Source organism: Xyrauchen texanus, chromosome 34 (assembly GCF_025860055.1).
Source record: "Xyrauchen texanus isolate HMW12.3.18 chromosome 34, RBS_HiC_50CHRs, whole genome shotgun sequence".
In the NCBI taxonomy this organism is placed as follows: domain Eukaryota; kingdom Metazoa; phylum Chordata; class Actinopteri; order Cypriniformes; family Catostomidae; genus Xyrauchen; species Xyrauchen texanus.
Window position 1 is genome coordinate 29,886,630 of NC_068309.1, and position 17,384 is coordinate 29,904,013.

At 37.5% G+C, this 17,384-nt stretch overlaps 1 protein-coding gene across 1 annotated transcript in view; it reads right to left on the reverse strand.

Annotated features, from left to right (window-relative positions):
- LOC127627456 (rab proteins geranylgeranyltransferase component A 2-like) overlaps nucleotides 1–17,384 on the reverse strand; it is a 79,034-nt gene continuing 61,650 nt past the window's right edge. The window contains exons 13-15 of the mRNA XM_052103839.1: nucleotides 14,500–14,610; nucleotides 4,058–4,215; nucleotides 1–972 (exon numbers count right to left, since the gene is read on the reverse strand). Of these exons, the coding sequence (XP_051959799.1) occupies nucleotides 691–972; nucleotides 4,058–4,215; nucleotides 14,500–14,610 (551 nt within the window). The 3' untranslated portion in view covers nucleotides 1–690. The remainder of the gene's footprint in view (nucleotides 973–4,057; nucleotides 4,216–14,499; nucleotides 14,611–17,384) is intronic.

A 17,384-nucleotide genomic window follows, 5' to 3' on the forward strand; every position in this document is an offset into this window, starting at 1 on the left:
AACCATTTATATTTGATACAATTAAAGCAACATATTTCAGAAATACATATGATGTGACACGAGAACGAACTGATTTGTTGGGACCTGAAATTACTGACAATTATTGAAATACCAAAATTTCAACTTTAACGATGGGATAGTTCCCCCAAAAACACAAATTCTGTCATCATTTACTCACACATGTTGTTCTAGATGCAAAAGGAGACCTGAGGCAGACTGTTAGGGACTGACAGCCTTAGTCACCATTCACTTTCATTATTTGGAAAATGTTTTATTTTTGGGTAAACTATTCCTTTTAAGTCTGTTAATTGTAGAATATGCTATGGTGGTCATCTTTCCTCTACCATACAAGGACAAAATTGTGAATACTTGATGGAAAGAACATCTTGTTTTAAAAAAGTAAACAATGCATTAACTTTTACAGTAACCAAAACCAAAACAAGCCAAAATAAAGGCACATCCATTATCAAATCTTTTCAGTGTTGATGGACATAAGAACAAGTTTAAATGGAAAGAGATTCTGGCATTAAAGCACATTGGCCCTCTCCAAAAAGACACAGATCTTAAGCAGAAAATAATGACAGTGTATGAGGAAAACCATATGTTCTCCCCCTTAGGCATTCAGACAAACAGATAAGAGAGAAAAGCAGTAACAGTGATTATCAAGAAGTGAAGAACAGTCCCTAGGGTCTATTCATCTGTGGGTGTGGTCTGAGCTGTTGTCTCCAGTGGTGTTTCCTGGGTAGTACTCTCTGTATTCTCTGAAGCCTCTGAGCTTTCAGCTGATGGACTCTTCTCCTGGGCGACACCTCCTTCTTCGGCCTGGATATTATCTCCTTCTGTGTTATTAGTGTCATCAAACCCCGCCCCCTCGGCCTGTGAACCATCACCGTCGTAGACGATGTCTTCAGGATTGGGTGCAGGTGGGCAGAACTCCTCATCGGGCAGGAGATGGTGAAACACTGATTCAGCCTGGCAATAAACGCCATAGTTTAGTATTAGAGAAGTTTGTGAATGTGTATCTTGTTGATTTTCTAAATTCTGCACACTGAACAGTTTTTTTGAGATACAGCATAATCACAAATAATTCCAAAGTTGCAGTGCCTTTTGTGTCCCACTGACTTTACATTTGCCAATATGCTTTTAAAATAATATTTTTAGTTCAATACAGGTTGAGCTACATTTGGTGGCATAATGTTGATTAACACAAAAATGTATTTAGACTTGTCCCTCCTTTTCTTTAAAAAAAGCAAAATCTGGGTTCCTGTGAGGCACTTACAATGGAAGTGCCAATCTGTAAACATTAAAATACTCACCGTTTCAAAAGTATAGCCACATGATGTAAATAATATGCCTGTTAAAATGATTTTAGTGTGACAATATCTCTTACTAACCTTTTCTGAGTAAATTTATAGCCAATTTTATAACTTAATATATAAAATTAATTAATGCTATAAACCCTAAAATTATTGTAAAAACGACAATTTGAACCACAGTACTGTTCAAATAATACATGTGTTTTAACAGAAGAATTATTTAAGTGCTCTTATAAAATTATAAGCTTCACATTTCTGCCTTTAAACCCTCCAAAAATTGGCCCCATTCACTTCCATTGTAAGTGCCTCACTGTCACCTAGAATTTATATTTTCTTGAGGAACTACATAATACAAATAATTTTTTGAGGTGATCAACATTATGCCACAAATGCTGTTGAATAAAGAAAATAATGAATTTTGATCACATTTTAGAATTAATATAACAATAACAACAACAACAACAACAACAACACTATTTTCACATGTTCCTCCACTCTGAGAACTCTGTAATTTATTTAATCTTCAAAAACGTTTGGTCATGAGTAATACATTATTAGTTAGAAAAAATAAAATGTTATCACGGTAATATTAACTCAACTCTGATATCTGTTAAACACATTTACCCCTATTAAGTGTTTGGAATATTTCACAAGTCATATTTTCAACAAGAAGTGATTTTTTCTTATTTCGTCTGAAGTAAATTTTTTCTTTCTTCTTTAATAAATGAGGAAAAAAATTGGGCCTGCTAAAGGAAAAAATGGCATTGCTATATTTGAGTAAAAAACACTTCATAACATGAAAAGACATTCAATATTATTAATATATTTAAAAATGAAATATTATTGCATGATATAGGCAAAATCTTTTTTTGAAGGGTTAAATGCATGTTCTCTTAGACTAAATGTTGACAAATGCCTAAATTAATGTTAAAGGTGCTATATGTAATATTTTTACTGTACAAAATCATAAAATGGCCATAATATGTCTTTAGAGATTTAGGAAACATGCTAAGTTAAAATACTGGCTTCTCTGGTAACAATGCTACAGCCAGTATATTCTACTTTGAAGTTTCAATTGCGGGCCAGAATTTCTGTTTATGTTTTGGCCTGTGTGATCTCGCACACTCACCAATAGTATTTTGACACCGTCGGATTGCCAGATTTGAACATGTTTGCAGGCAAACAACACTGCATGCTGCAGTCATGTACGCCAGCAAACAAAGTGGATCAGAGATAACAGATCCAAACCAACCTAAAAAGCACTGCCATCCATCTAAAAACCACCATGACCAGAGGCGTAGTAAAACAAGGATACATATTGGAGATGCCTTTGGAAGATGGAGACAGCTTAAAGTCCAGAAATCCTTTAAAACGGATGCTGAGTTGGCTAATTTGCATTTCAACATTCTGGAAACCCGCAACCCGAGTTAGAGTCTGGGGCGGGGCAGACAACTCTCCAATATTTAGAATTTGGACTGCAGTACCCATTTCAATCACTTGTTGTCAATCTTACATATAGCAACTTTAAAAGGTGCTGCAAGCGATTTTAGCCGTTCTAGAATTTCCACAAGCTGTCATGAATTAGCCATGCCCCTCTTTCAAAATGATCATCTTAGCTTTAATGAGACACAGAGCAGACGCAGTTGTCAAAAACAACAAAAAGCTAAATTGTGCCCTCAACTGACAACATTGCATAAAAATGGCATTAAATAAATTTGGTTGACCGTGTTGCTGTTTGCTCTGGCACAGTACGCGTGAAGCACATTTCGTCATCAGCACAGTCCTTGCGCCCGATGTTTTCTCTATATCCGCACAGTCCTCGTCTGTTCGCATCTTCGGCGCATGCACCACACATTGACTGTGCTAAAAGAGTACCACTAAGCAGTCGTAGTGTTCTTGTGTCCAACGCGTTCGTATTTGCAGTCAGAAGAGCATACTTTGAAAGGCAAATCTGATTTTTGGGCACAATCCAATCTGGAACAGAAAAACTAAGTATACCCGGACCTTAAGCCTCAATAATTCAGTGTAACTACAATACTATGAGAATGTGCAAAATGATAGACAGGCAGAAACGTCAGAGACCGCGGCAAACAGTCTAGTGCTGTCACAGAGACCAGTGAGATATCTCACGACTCTTATTACATTAATATATTTCAGGGAGTAGAATTTTTTTTTGCATGCTTTTCCATGAAAAAAAAAAAAATTGTTACGGCACCTTCCATTTTTGAAAGTGCTAAATAGCATCGCAATCGTGGAATCATCCATTTTCACTCAACAAATTAACTTTTTATTCTTATAATAATACAAATAAAATAAGCAAAAAACAGAAAGCAAAATTTGTTTATAAGAATAGATAATGTGATATTACTTTTATACAACAGTAGCTTTCAAAAAGAAATCATTCTCGTTCACTTCCATTGATTTTGGTTGTGAACGATCAGTTGAATCCATGATTTAATGACTCACTCATAACAAAAAATAGCTTTACTTGTCACCACCTATGAAGCATGAAGATGTAATTTGCAGAAATGGTCACTGAATTTATATCTTTTGGTGAATGGATCCTCAAGGCTTGAGTCTACTACTAAATATCAGCACTGAAGGAATGCTGCTTGGCAAATCAAATTCGAGGACTGGAACTAACTGTTGTATAAACCACAATGTAGAGTAAATCACAACAATATACTGTATATCTGGTTCAAAAGACATTGGTAGTATCTGCCACCCTCTGCTGGACTCACCAGTTTGATAGAGTAGTCACTGCCCAACCTGGCATCAGGACCAGTGCACAGGTGAACGTTATTCGGCAGACTGTAGCTGCTGCTGTCCAGAGCTGATGTGTCCCTCATGTTGAAGTACATCACCCAGAGCACTGCTGGCTTGCTTCTCTCTTCCGCACCTAAATACAATGTTTAAACAATCATTACATTTCATTTCCAATTCTGTCTTTCAAATCTTGGCACAAGGACAGTTTACATTTCAGATGTCTTACCCTTGACACTCAAATCAGTGTTTCAAATCTGACCTAGGTCATAATATAAGGTAATTACTAGGCCCACTTTTTTTTACATTTTCTTCACAGATTGTGTTGCAAAAGTCTACAAACCTTTCAGCACCAAGGACAGCGAAAAACATAACAGCAGTCTCACATCTGTTAGTTTACATCCAGTTCAGGCCAAGAATTGCCCTGATTATGCGAAGCGAATCGTCGACAAATGTCCCTTTCACATAGAAAGCGACACAAATGTTTGCAGTTAGCACATTAAAGGGGTCATGAAATGCTATTTTTTGTTTTACTAATTTTATTATCTTCCCTGTGGTGCACTGATAATGTTAGTAAATTTTATTGCACCAAAACATCAACAACAGTCATAATTTAGTAATATATGATCATTTTCCATACTGTCTCTGGCCCTCTGACTAAAATACCCGGTTTTGGCCTCAGCGTCTCCTTTAAACTTCAGCGTAAACGTCCACCATTATGATTAGCTAACATCGTGCATCCCCTCAAATACAGCCACATTTGAGACTCAACTGGAAGCTCCACAATTTTGTAAAACCAATTTCCAGGGTTTACACATAACACACATCCAACACATTGCATCCGAATATATTACACGGTTCATCTCAAGCACAACTGTTATTGCTTAAACTGTCAAACAGTCATGACATCTGAAATATTACTCACAGTTTTGCGATTGTTTCCAAGTGTTTTTAACAGTCCCATACTTAAATAACAGTTCCTTTGCAAAGCTTAAATTGTATAATGACTGGCTGATATGAGCCAAAAAACCGCACCTACATAGTCCAAACCACGTTGAACAAGAAGCTCACACACATCGTCAGAAACGCATAAAAACTGTCAAAACTGCATGTTATCATACACAAACAATTAAAAATAGCACAGATTAGCGAAGGAACACATCCAATGCATGTTTGTGCTCAAAACAACAAGAGGCAGAGTAGCTCAATGAATCTCCTTTTCAGAGTTGTAACTTGACACCGCGTCTTGTAAGAGCGGTGCAAAATAAATGACAACCGTCAAAGGCGTCTGTCTAGTGCATGTTTATATACAAAAATGATAAAAAACAGTCCAGATGGGTCCCCTTTGGTGTTCAGGAATAGTTAGTCACACTAGGCCTGTCTGTCCTGCGCTCTCTCTCTCTCTGAGCCTCAAACTGAGTGCCAGTGGGCAGGGCCAAGGGTGCAATGACACATGTTGTGGGATGTGTAAATACAAATTAGCATCGTTGTGACATCACAAACTAAAGTTTGCAAAACAACCATGGAATCACAGTACGAGAGTCTAGCAAGCGAGTCCTCTTGCAAGCTGAAAAAAGAAGAAGGATTTTTCTTAAAGCAGCAGCGATGATAAGTTATTTTGATGAGTTATTTTACTCGCTGAGCTACTCAGGCCCCCAGATTCATCCCGTTCTTGAGAGAAGAGAGGAACACGGGATTTCCACAGACTGACACAGCTGTATTATGATGTATATGTATTATTTATATATAAATACTTCCAAATGTCTGTTGACGAATTTGTGACTTTGCTTCAGCTGGTGGAACCCTTATTAATCCATTTTCATTCGAACTACTGCAAACCCATCAATACCGAACAGCGTTTGGCATTGTGTTCTCAGTGAGTTTACATCTTTCATAGGCTTGTATGTGGGTAATACCTAAAATACGGTGACATTTAAGTCCTCAGTGCAAGTTGCATATTTTTTCATATAATAAAAGCAAACATTCTGCCTAAAATCTCCATTTGTTTTTCAAAGAACAACATCATTTGGAAAAACATGAGGGTGAGTAAATGATGAGAGAATTTTCATTCTTGTTTAAACTACCACTTTTAAAGTCTCTACACAGAGACAGAAGACAAGCTTGGTGCTCAGGACAAGCTTTCTCCCTTCAATACCTCCAGAGAACTGCATTTAAAACCCAGACACACTCATCTCAGTAACACTCTCACTACAGATCACACCGAATGCTCTTCAAAAAGACAAAACTTCAGAAAGGCTTCTCCTGAGCTCTCTTCCAAAGGAAGAGCTGTGTTTGTCGTCATTTACCTCTACTGAAATCCACAGATAAGCCAAAATTTTGCATTATCATATATCATGTAGTCTGTAAGCCATCTCTATTTTACGGCTGTAAAACTGTTCTGAGGGGTCACCAGCTGGCCTGACCTGGGAGAGACACCAGCCACAGGTGCTTCAGACAAACACTGCTCTATCGGGTGTTTAAAATAGACCTTCTTTGTTCAGTTATTATTATGTTCATAAAGAAAATACAAGAAGCTACTCTTGTTCCTCAAAACAAAATTAATGAAATATTCTTGGTTAAATATAACAGTAACATTTGCTCTACCAATGGTAACTATGTTTGTTTGAACAATGGCAGAGGGTTGGATGTTCAGGAAACCTGTATGAAGGTTTCACTACTAGAAGAACATTAATGATTAATGTTACGATTATACTTTAGATCTAGAATTCGCCAGTGGCAGTCTTGACTCACATGGTGCACTAAGCAAGATCAGAGATGAAAAACATTTTGTAAAAAAAAGTAGCTACCTCAACATTTTGCTTTATAAATACAAATGCTCAGTTTGTTTTAGCTGGTTTACTTTCATAAACAATACAAACAAAGCGATTCATTAAATTGAATTGAACTTCCCAAAGCATCATATCAATGGGTTGGTGAATCTTTTTTTTTTTTCTTAGCTGGTTTACTTTCGTGCATCATCCGAACAAAGCGATTCAATACAATTTATTGAACTTCCCAAAGCTTCATATGAATAGATTAGTGAATCGTTTGTTTAAGCCAATTCACTTTCCTGAACTATCCAAACAAAGCGATTCACTAAAATTAATGGAACTTCCCAAAGCTTAATATAAATGGATTGTTGAATTGTTTGTTATAGCCGATTCACTTTCTTTAACTATGTGAACAAAGCAATTCACTAAAATTAATTGAACTTTCCAAAGCTACATATAAGTGGATTGGTAATTAATTTGTTTTAGCTGGTTTACTTTCATAGACCATTTGAACAAAGCGATTCACTAAAATTAATTGAACTTCCCATAACTGGATTGGTGAATCGTTTGTTTTAGCCGATTCACTTTCTTGAACAATCTGAACAAAGTGGTTAACTAAAAGGAATTGGACTTCCCAAAGCTACATACAAGTGAATCGTTGAATCATTTGTTTTAACCAGCTTACTTAAATGAACCGTCCAAACTTATAGATTCACATAAATATTTTTGTCTTACACAAGCTGAAATAATTTTCTGTGTTTATTGTCAGTGTCAAAGATGGTGCCTGAATTTAAACAGTACAGAACCTGGAATATTCCTTTAAAGTTACGGAAAAGGAAACCAATTCCCATTTCAAAGATCTACACTGATTTATCATGAGATCAGTCATTGTTAATATTTTGTTAGTAGCTTCGCTGCATGACATGGATCATCTTATCTATTTTTCTTCCTTTGCGTTGACATCTCAGGCTAAATGGGCTCTATGGTCCTACAGAATAGAAAGAATCTTGAGTGTGTGTGTGTGTGTGTGTGGCACTGGTTCATTTAAAGCGTTAAGCTGTCAGTCTGTATCATTACCCTTTAAATACACGAGCCTCTGCCGCAAAAAGGTGGGAAAAGAAAGGCTAGAAAAGTGAGAGGGAGAAGGTGTCAGTCTGAAATGTCAGTACAGTCATTACCCAAATGTCAAACAATTATGACGCGTGTTCCTTTTTCTGCCCGGAGTGGCACAGTGATTTGCTTAATTTGGAGAGGGGGAGAGGTGTGGCGGCATCGATGTTTAACGCTGCTTCAAAAACACCCTTCCCTGTGAATGCTGCCGGATCACAGATGCACTCAATGCTGAAGCCTTTAACGGAACATACACAACAACACATCGTCTATTCTATTACAGACTGTAGGGCCTGAATAAGAGCCATGCACACAAGACTTGACAACATGTGGACACTGAGGGATAAATTTGGGTGGACAAAGGAATAACATCACATGATAAACAGGTCAGTTTATTTATAGTGAATTTTATTATTATTATTATTAGTAGTAGTAGTAGTAGTAATAGAAGAACATAGGTGTAATACATTTAGGCAATAGAGCACAACAGTGTTCTAGATAGATTCTGCAAAGGAGACGCAAACTCATGCACTAAACTGTAAGTAGTCTCAGAATGTAGGGAGGCCGATACTATTGTGTCATGGGAGTGGGCGGTTACTGTTGGACAGTGTTTGGTGCTCTTTGCTCATTGTGATTCTCTGATTGGTGGATCTTTCGCTACTTGATTATGGGTAACGCAGTTCTTCACAGGGAATTCCTCAATTAAACAAGATTTCTAAAACAATAAAGTTAAATAACGTGGGCTGATAACTTTAACAGGAGCATATACCATTGATGAACAACCTTAGAGTTCAAAGTAGGCCTTAAGTTATCATTAAAAATAAATTTGTCTATGGAGAAAATTAAAGGTACTTTAACTTCCGCAACCAGACTGTTGCGCTCCACATTGCTTTAAACAGTTCTATTGACAAGACGTTAATAATGGCTGATTAACTTTTCAGACAAAAACTGGACAGTTAGTCCGTATATGTCTTCTCTGCTAAAGAAAATGGTTACAACAGAAACCGAGCGATCTTGGAGTGAGAGAAAACACAGATAATCGGACTAAACCAATAAATACACATTTTTCTGCTCCGCATCGACTCCGCACCACTCACATACTCTGGACTGGAATGCCACACCTCAGAGAGGTGATACAAACAGTAAAACATCCCAGTGCTGTTATACAAAATATCAGCACTCTTGGATGCTGATTGGTTAATACACCAGAGCCCTTCTACCAAGGACAGCCTACAAGCTTAGCATATGTGGCAGTTCCATAGACATTCTATGGGCGAAACTGTCTTAACACGCTAAAGTTAAACCATTACGCCCTCTCCTATGTTAGTGCTGCAAATTTTATCTCATTAAATAAAATAATCTCTGACAACACTTCACTGTCAGAGATTAAATGACGGAGAAAGAAGTTCTTAAAGGTATTTGACATATAAAACAAGCCCAGACTTGCCTTGTGACAGAAATAAAGTATATTTCAGCCTATCTAAGGCGCATGGGGAGGTCAAAGGAGTGCTTGAAGCTGGTGTTGCCGCCCTGATGTGAATCATGAACGCAGCTTCATGATTGCAGAAGCAAAGCAGATAGACACAGTCTACCAGCAGATTAATATTGTGGAGGATGAGTTTAAGATGATTTAATGCCCATTGCAATGAATATGCTACCTATGTGGGGACTAGTTCTTTTAATTAGTCAAACTCCCACTTAAACTTTGGGGAATGTTTAATGGTACTTGAATTGGTGATATTTTACTTGCAGTTTATATTGTGGAAGGCTTTGTTTGGAAAATGTTAATAAGGCATTATATTGCTACACATTGGTTTGTTTTCTTCCTAAAATGGAATAAATTTATATAAGTATACATAGTGTCACATTTTCAGCACTTTCAAACTCTGCGATTAATCACGATTAACTTCAAAACAATTATGTGATTAATCACGATAAAAAACTTTAATCGAATGACAGCACTAAAAAATACACAATATAGCAACAGCTACTGACATGAAACACATGCTCATCAAGTTACGGTGTATATCACTGCACAGCACCCATAGAACAGCTGTTATTATTTGTGTGTTAGGGACTATATATATCATCTAACGGAAGGATGACACTTAATTAATCTGTTTACTAAAATGTTTTACTGAAAATTTGTGTCCTTAATATTGTTCTTACAAATAGCTGTTTATAAAAGCTATAAGGTACTCATAATATCCTTATACATTTATGTATTAACTTGTAAGTGTAATGTGTAAGTAATACAAATATGTATCTGTTAAATTATGCAAGTGTTTGGGCCAACAGCCAGGGAAAACAGTGGCTTTCTTTTGGTCAAACACATGCACACATGCTCCCAGATGTGACAAATGTCAGATTAGCATACAGCAGCACTCCTGATGGGGACTAACACATGCCTACAGCTACACACTTCCCAAAATCACAGCCACCGCCTAACACACACTGGCACAGTGCCTCAACACACGTACATGCACTAAAGGAAAAATACAATTTATGCCAACAAATATCTTGTTTAGAGTAAGGCACTTACAATGGATGTGAATGGGGCCAGTCCATAAACACCAAGGGCGTTTTCACACAGCGTGGTTCGCAAAATTTTTGTCCACTACTGTTTGTGAATAATCTAAACGATCTCAGACCCTTTTAAAGTGAACCAAACCAAGACTTCTCGGGAGATGTATGGTTTGCTTGCAACCTGCGGTTTGGTTTACTAATAAGGTGCACTGTGAACACCAAGCGCTCCAAGCTCACGTGATTTTCCCTTTAGTGTAATGCCAAACATGTTTGACCCTTACAGGTTACCGCACACCAGTAATGATGACACGAAAGGAAGAGACGAGACGCTTATTCTGTTTTTATGGAGATGTCAGAGTAAATTGTTGATGAAAACTATTTAAACTCCTCAGAAATCAAACTCACAAATCTTTCATCAGTGTTCAGTGTTAAAGACTCGAGGGTTTAACTGGACCACATTGGAAGGGTGTGTTACAGTTCAGAGATTACGAAATGAATATGTCACTATTGTTTTTAATAAATGGATGTTGCCCGAGGCTGTCAGTAGATAAAAACATCAATCGTATTTTTTGTTGGTAATATGACTATTGAATTTCGCCTCTAAATACAGAATTATTACTATAAAATTACAATGCATTCAGTTTAATGCATTGCTTTTCCCTCTTAATATATAAAAGAACAAGATGTTATACATTTAGACAATGTTATACAGTTCTTTATTGATGCATAAGATCAATCAAATATGCTTTATTGAACAAAGACATGTGTACTCACATTCATTTTAAGGGTATTAAACAGGTTTAATAAAATCATGAATCAATAAGTAGAGCTAATTGTAATCTTAAAGTTCATATGTACTCTTAACAATCAAATAGTGTGATTGCTGAGTCCTTTATCACTTTGTTCACTTTTGATCCACTTAAAGGTGTCTGCGTTTGGTTCTTTTAAAGAAGACCTAAGTGAGAAAACACCCTGAAATACACACTATTTCAAAAGTACAGCTGCAAGCGGTAAACATTACACATGTAAACATGATTATAGTGCGATAAAATCTCCTAACAACCCTTATCTGTGTAAATTTATATCCAACGGTGTTCCCAATATATGCAAGTACCACTGCTGAAATTTCAGAAGCTTCATTAATATACTTAACACAACGTAACACTTACTAGCCCCAGCCAGCAGCTCTCTTTCTACATGGTGGCAGTAACCAGGAGTTCAGGAATTGGCTGTTTATCAGGTCCCTGTTAGCCCCTGCTGGTAGATGCTGTAACTATGCCACCAAATGGCAAAAAGCATGTTTCTCCATAGACTGCCTTTCAAAAGTAGCTTTTATGACAAATCTTTTTTTTTTTTTCCAAGGATTATTTCAATCTAAATGACTTAAATACATTACAGTACATCTTCATCCGGTGACGGATTGTTTTTCAAGGGCTCTTAAAAATGTGAAATAGATTTTTATCCCCTTTCTATTCCCATTGACGAGTGATCATTCACATGACAACCGATCCTGGAACAGAACACCCATGAGCAAAGATGGCAACCTCCATATTGCAAGCTTCCTCTGAACCCTGCACTAGCTGAGCACAGCCATATACATGAATGTGAATGCTAAAGGATAGCGCTCTCCAAGCATTTTAGAGCTCCATGGCGGTAACACATTTCAGTACTCAAGGGGGCGATAGAGATACCATCAAATGTGTGTGCCATTAAACTGGATCTGTTATTATTCTGGTAAATTGCTATACATTTATTGACTTAAATGTGCATGTTCAGCAATATTCTCTTCATATAGTTGACTTGAAAGAGTATGTTTCGGCCATAAGTATGAGCAATAGTAATAGTGTTGCATAACTTTGCAAACACCGCTAATTCCACTGCATGTGGTCATATATGCGCTTCACTCTTTCTAAAGGGATAAAGGGATAATTCACCCAAAAATGATTAGTAAACATTTATTTTCATTGCATCTATTTCCAAAGAATTAAAGTAAATGGTGACAGAGGCTACTATTCTTCCTACCATTTACTTTTGTATTCCACCCAAGAAATTACGTCATATGGGGTTTGGAACAACATGAGTAAATTACAGAATTCACTTTTTATTTCAATTTCCCATTAATATTTCTAGAACCTGATAACAAAATCCCAAGGAAACATCTGCACTAGTTGCAGCTGATTTGTCCAGTTTAGCTCCATCCACATCTAAAAAGACCCGTGGAACATTCTAACCACACATGCATGCGCACACACAAACACCACGGGGATGAATGAAGAACTTCCCAGGTGACTTTGTCTCTCTGACCTGTTCTGGCCCACTGCTCTCCTTATCTAGCGATTCATCCTCAAGACCTCTGCCAGTATTTGTTCTGACATTTTAATTAAAATAGTACTAGCTCATTCCTGTGATAAAAAGGCTGTGTGTCGCCCAGCGGGGCCTCGCATCCCACACCCTCTGTGGTGCCGGCCATGCACCTGAGCACACACACACACACACACACACACACACACACACACACCTAAAACCTTATAGAAGACTTGCCTAGGGTCCAATTTGGTGTCCCATTACACTTTTAAATGTAGATGCACAAATCCCATGTTTTTTGTTGTTTATGTAATAAATAAACCTAGAATGAAGAGTATCTACTTTTAAACACATACAACATCTAAACACCTTAAAATTGTGATTTTGGCCTGTCCCACCTCAAGGGGTCTTGACCTTCTTCAACTGTATGACACAGTTAAAAATAAAACTAGAGTTAAAATAAAACAATGTCTTCATTTTGACATAAACTGGTCTCAATTCACTGTAGTAAATAATATTTGTAATTACTAATTTTAATGACCAAAAACAATATTTTGCTGTAAAATGTAATATTTTGTTTGACATTCTGAAACTGACAAATAAAATGTTCTGAAGGTTAATCCCCTCTTTTCACAGACTATTTGTTGAAAACAGAAAAAAAAAAACTTCTTTCAGAAGTAAAAAAAGGAAAACCAGGATAGAGTATGTGTGAGATAGGAGAGTGGTGGAGATGTTAAAGATGAAAGAGTGATTTCAAGTGTGGAGAGATGGCTGATAAAGACAGATTGAGTTTGTTAGATGGAGTGAGGAGGGCTGGGGATGGCGTGGCCCTGATGACCTTGATCTTCCTGCCATGAAACAACACATATCACCTTAACATCACACTTATCTGGAGTTAAGACACTATTATTACACAAACCCTGATAAATTGGCACTAATAAAGACATTTTAGGAACTGTCAACTATGACATAAGGTAAAAGCCAGTAACGAGGAAGCTACTTCAAAACTGTCTTGCCAAGCTGTAATCTACTCATAATTTAAAGTTTAAACTACATTTAAGCTTCAAGCTGCACCTCTGGATGTGGTGTAATGATATTTGCTAGCTGAAGCAGTTATTAGCAAATTCTGCGCAGATCTTCAACCACAAAACCCTTAAACAGTTTAAATGCAACAGGGTTGGTACAAAACATTTTGTACCAAAACATATTAAACAACATAATGTTTATAAAAAGGCACATGTTGGGTGATATCTAAGTGACACCAACAGAATTTATTCCAAACTTACAATAGGCTTCTGTTCTTATGATCTAAAGGTAACGTAGGGTCATATGTGACAGGTTGTGCTCAAATTCACTCTGAAGAAGGCAAGCAGACCCTGACAGAGCATAATGGGGATCAATGAGAGGAGTGCCTGGCCCCAGCCTGCCACGCAACCATCAATATCAATCACTGTTATCACCAATAACGTCCCCATGCAAGCCCTTCGGTGAATGTCACAGCAATACCAGATCTTTCTTCTTTAAAGAGACGAAGAGATGATCTCTCTCTGCCACAGGCGGCAAGGTTAGTTAAGTACTGTTAGCAGGACGTATAGCAGATCTGTGTGTGTGATCGAAGGTCAATGCACATAGGGACTAAAGAATGGTGTTAATGAGTTTAGATTATGGGAATTTTTATTTGAAAGTGAAGGAGGTGGGTCAGGTCTTACCTTCTTCGGGTTCTTCTCCAGGACTGCTGGGAACATGGAATAATCGAGATATAACTGGAGCAAGATCTTCCTGGGCTGAACCAGAGGATGAACAAGTCAAGTGGACCAAATCTGTGAAGAGACCATGACAGACTCTTTAGGATATGCAAAGGCCATATTCTCTGAATTCCATTTATATTGTTATTCAAGGTTAATTGCACAAAAATATACATTAAGGTGTTCATGATTTTCCATCCTCACTCTGACCTTCAGAGTTAAACAAGCTGTTTTTCTACAATATTTTTAAGACACCGCTCTTTGGAAGGATCGATTCCAATTGGTCAGTTGCACTTTCCAGCGATCTAATATGTCTGAGACTGCACACCCGGCAACAAAGTGATATTTCACTGGTCATATGGGTACTGCAATTTCTCTTTCCTACTAAACGCATCACTCTGCGATCTCTAAAAGCGAATACAATTAAACTTAAATATTTTATGTTAATTTGTTAATTTATTTGGCAAGTAGTCAAGTAGGAAGTAATAAAGCAGAATAATGAGCATTTAAACACACATTTTTGTAATACAAACAGCAACAGAAATCCTGAGCAAACTGGAAGATGATTTCAGCTGTTTCTCGAGACTCTGCGTTTATCTGAGTTACTGTAGACTTTGTCAGTTTGAAACAGTCTGGCCATTCTCTGTTGACCTCTCTCATCAACAAGGCATTTCCATCTGCAGAACTGCCACTTACTGGATGTTTTTTTGTTTTTGCCACCATTTGGAGTAAATTCTAGAGACTGTTGTGTGTGAAAATCCCAGGAGATCAGCAGTTACAGAAATACTCAAACCAGCCCATCTGGCACCAACAATCACCCATGTGATTATATAAACAGCCAATTGTGTGGCAGCAGTGCAGTGCATAAAATCATGCAGATACAGGTCAGGAGCTTCAGTTAATGTTCACATCAACCACCAGAATGTGGAAAAAATGTGATCTCAGTGATTTGGAGTGTGGCATGATTGTTGGTGACATCCACACAAATGGCTAGACCCAGGGTTTCCCAGCAGAACATTGCCCAGAGCATCACACCTCCTCCACCGGCTTGTCGTCTTGCCACAGTGCATCCTGGTGCCATCACTTGCCCAGGTAAATGGGGCACATGGCCATCTACGTGATGTAAAAGAAAATATGACTCATCGGACCAGATGACCTTCTTCCACTGCTCCATTTCAGAGATGCTCTGACCCAGTCATCATGTCAAAATGCTCAGGTCTTTACTCCTGCCCATTTCTCCTGCATTCAACATGTTGACTATGAGAACTGATTGTTCGCTTACCATCTAATATACCCAGACCTTGACATGTGGCCTTGTTAGGAAATGATCAACGGTTTTCGCTTCACCTATGTGTGGTCATAATGTTTTGGATCATCATTGTATACAACTTTTGATTTTTAAAATGTATTACTATACATTTAAATGAACATTAACAAAGATTAATAAATGCTGTAAAAGTATTTTTCAGTGTTAGGTCATGCTAACTAAAGTTGTTAACAAATGGAACCTTATTGTTAAGTGTTACCCCAATTTTAATATAGAGCGAAAAAGGAAGGCAATAAATTGAGAAGCAGAAGCCAAAAAATTCTTAGAAAATAAAAATAACACAAAGAGGCTCAAATTCTATTTCACAATATTTTTCCTTTCACGGTTCCACTGTGGTGGAATGCGCTTCCAACATCCAAACGATCTGCTGATACCTTCTCAAGAACCAGCTGAAAACACATCTGTTCTGCGAGCAATTAACCAATTCACTAATTGTGTGGATTACGAATTACTATTGAACTTACTGTACACACACACACACACTCAGTAGTGTTTCCATGTTTTATGGGGACTTTCCATAGACATAATGGTTTTTATACTGTACAAACTTTATATTCTATCCCCTAAACCTAACCCTACCCCTAAACCTAAACCTCACAGAAAACTTTCTGCATTTTTACATTTTCAAAAAACATAATTTAGTATGATTTATAAGCTGTTTTCATCATGGGGACCGACAAAATGTCCCCATAAGGTCAAAAATTTCGGGTTTTACTATCCTTATAGGGACATTTGGTCCCCACAAAGTGATAAATACACGCTCTCACACACACACACACACACAAACATACACACACACACACACACACCTGTCTCTTTCTAGCACCTATACTACTCCAGCCACTGTAGATGTTATTGAAATTTGTATGACAAATTGCTTGCTATTTTGCTAAGTCACTTTGGATAAAAGCGTCTGCTAAATGACTAAATGAAAATGTAATGACTTTCCATGAAAGTAGCAATGAGTGCCATCCAGAAGGGAAAATAAGTAACAGGCACAAAAACAACAAATCTCAATTCTCCTATGTTCTTAAAAGTCCTACTGATGGCTTCAGTGGGATATATGGAAATGTCCTGGCTAATCCCAGGAGTTCACACAGTACTTCCAGGCTTATCATTACTTCTCAATTCCTTTCTTAGGTCCATGTACAATAAAGTGCATGAAAGTCTGTATACGTGAGGATCAAAGTGAACAACTGGAGTGCAGGCAGCTCCAAGCAGCATGCCAGAACTCTGTGTCACGATTTGGAGAGGCTGGTGGAAGGAGAGGAGCACAGATGTAGGCATCTCCAGTGGGACGAGAGGTGCGGCTTCGCTAAAGGCTCTGAAGACTCATGGGACATTGAAGAGTTTTGCAAAAATATTCTCTCCACAGCAAGAGACACTCCAGAGGCCGATTTCAAAAAGCTCAAAACCAAAGTAATAAACTCCTGGATAGTTAAAAGCAAAAACTCTGCAGTACAGTTGGATTCATAAAATGGCCAGCGATGTGCATATAATATCCTTTATAAAATGGATAGTT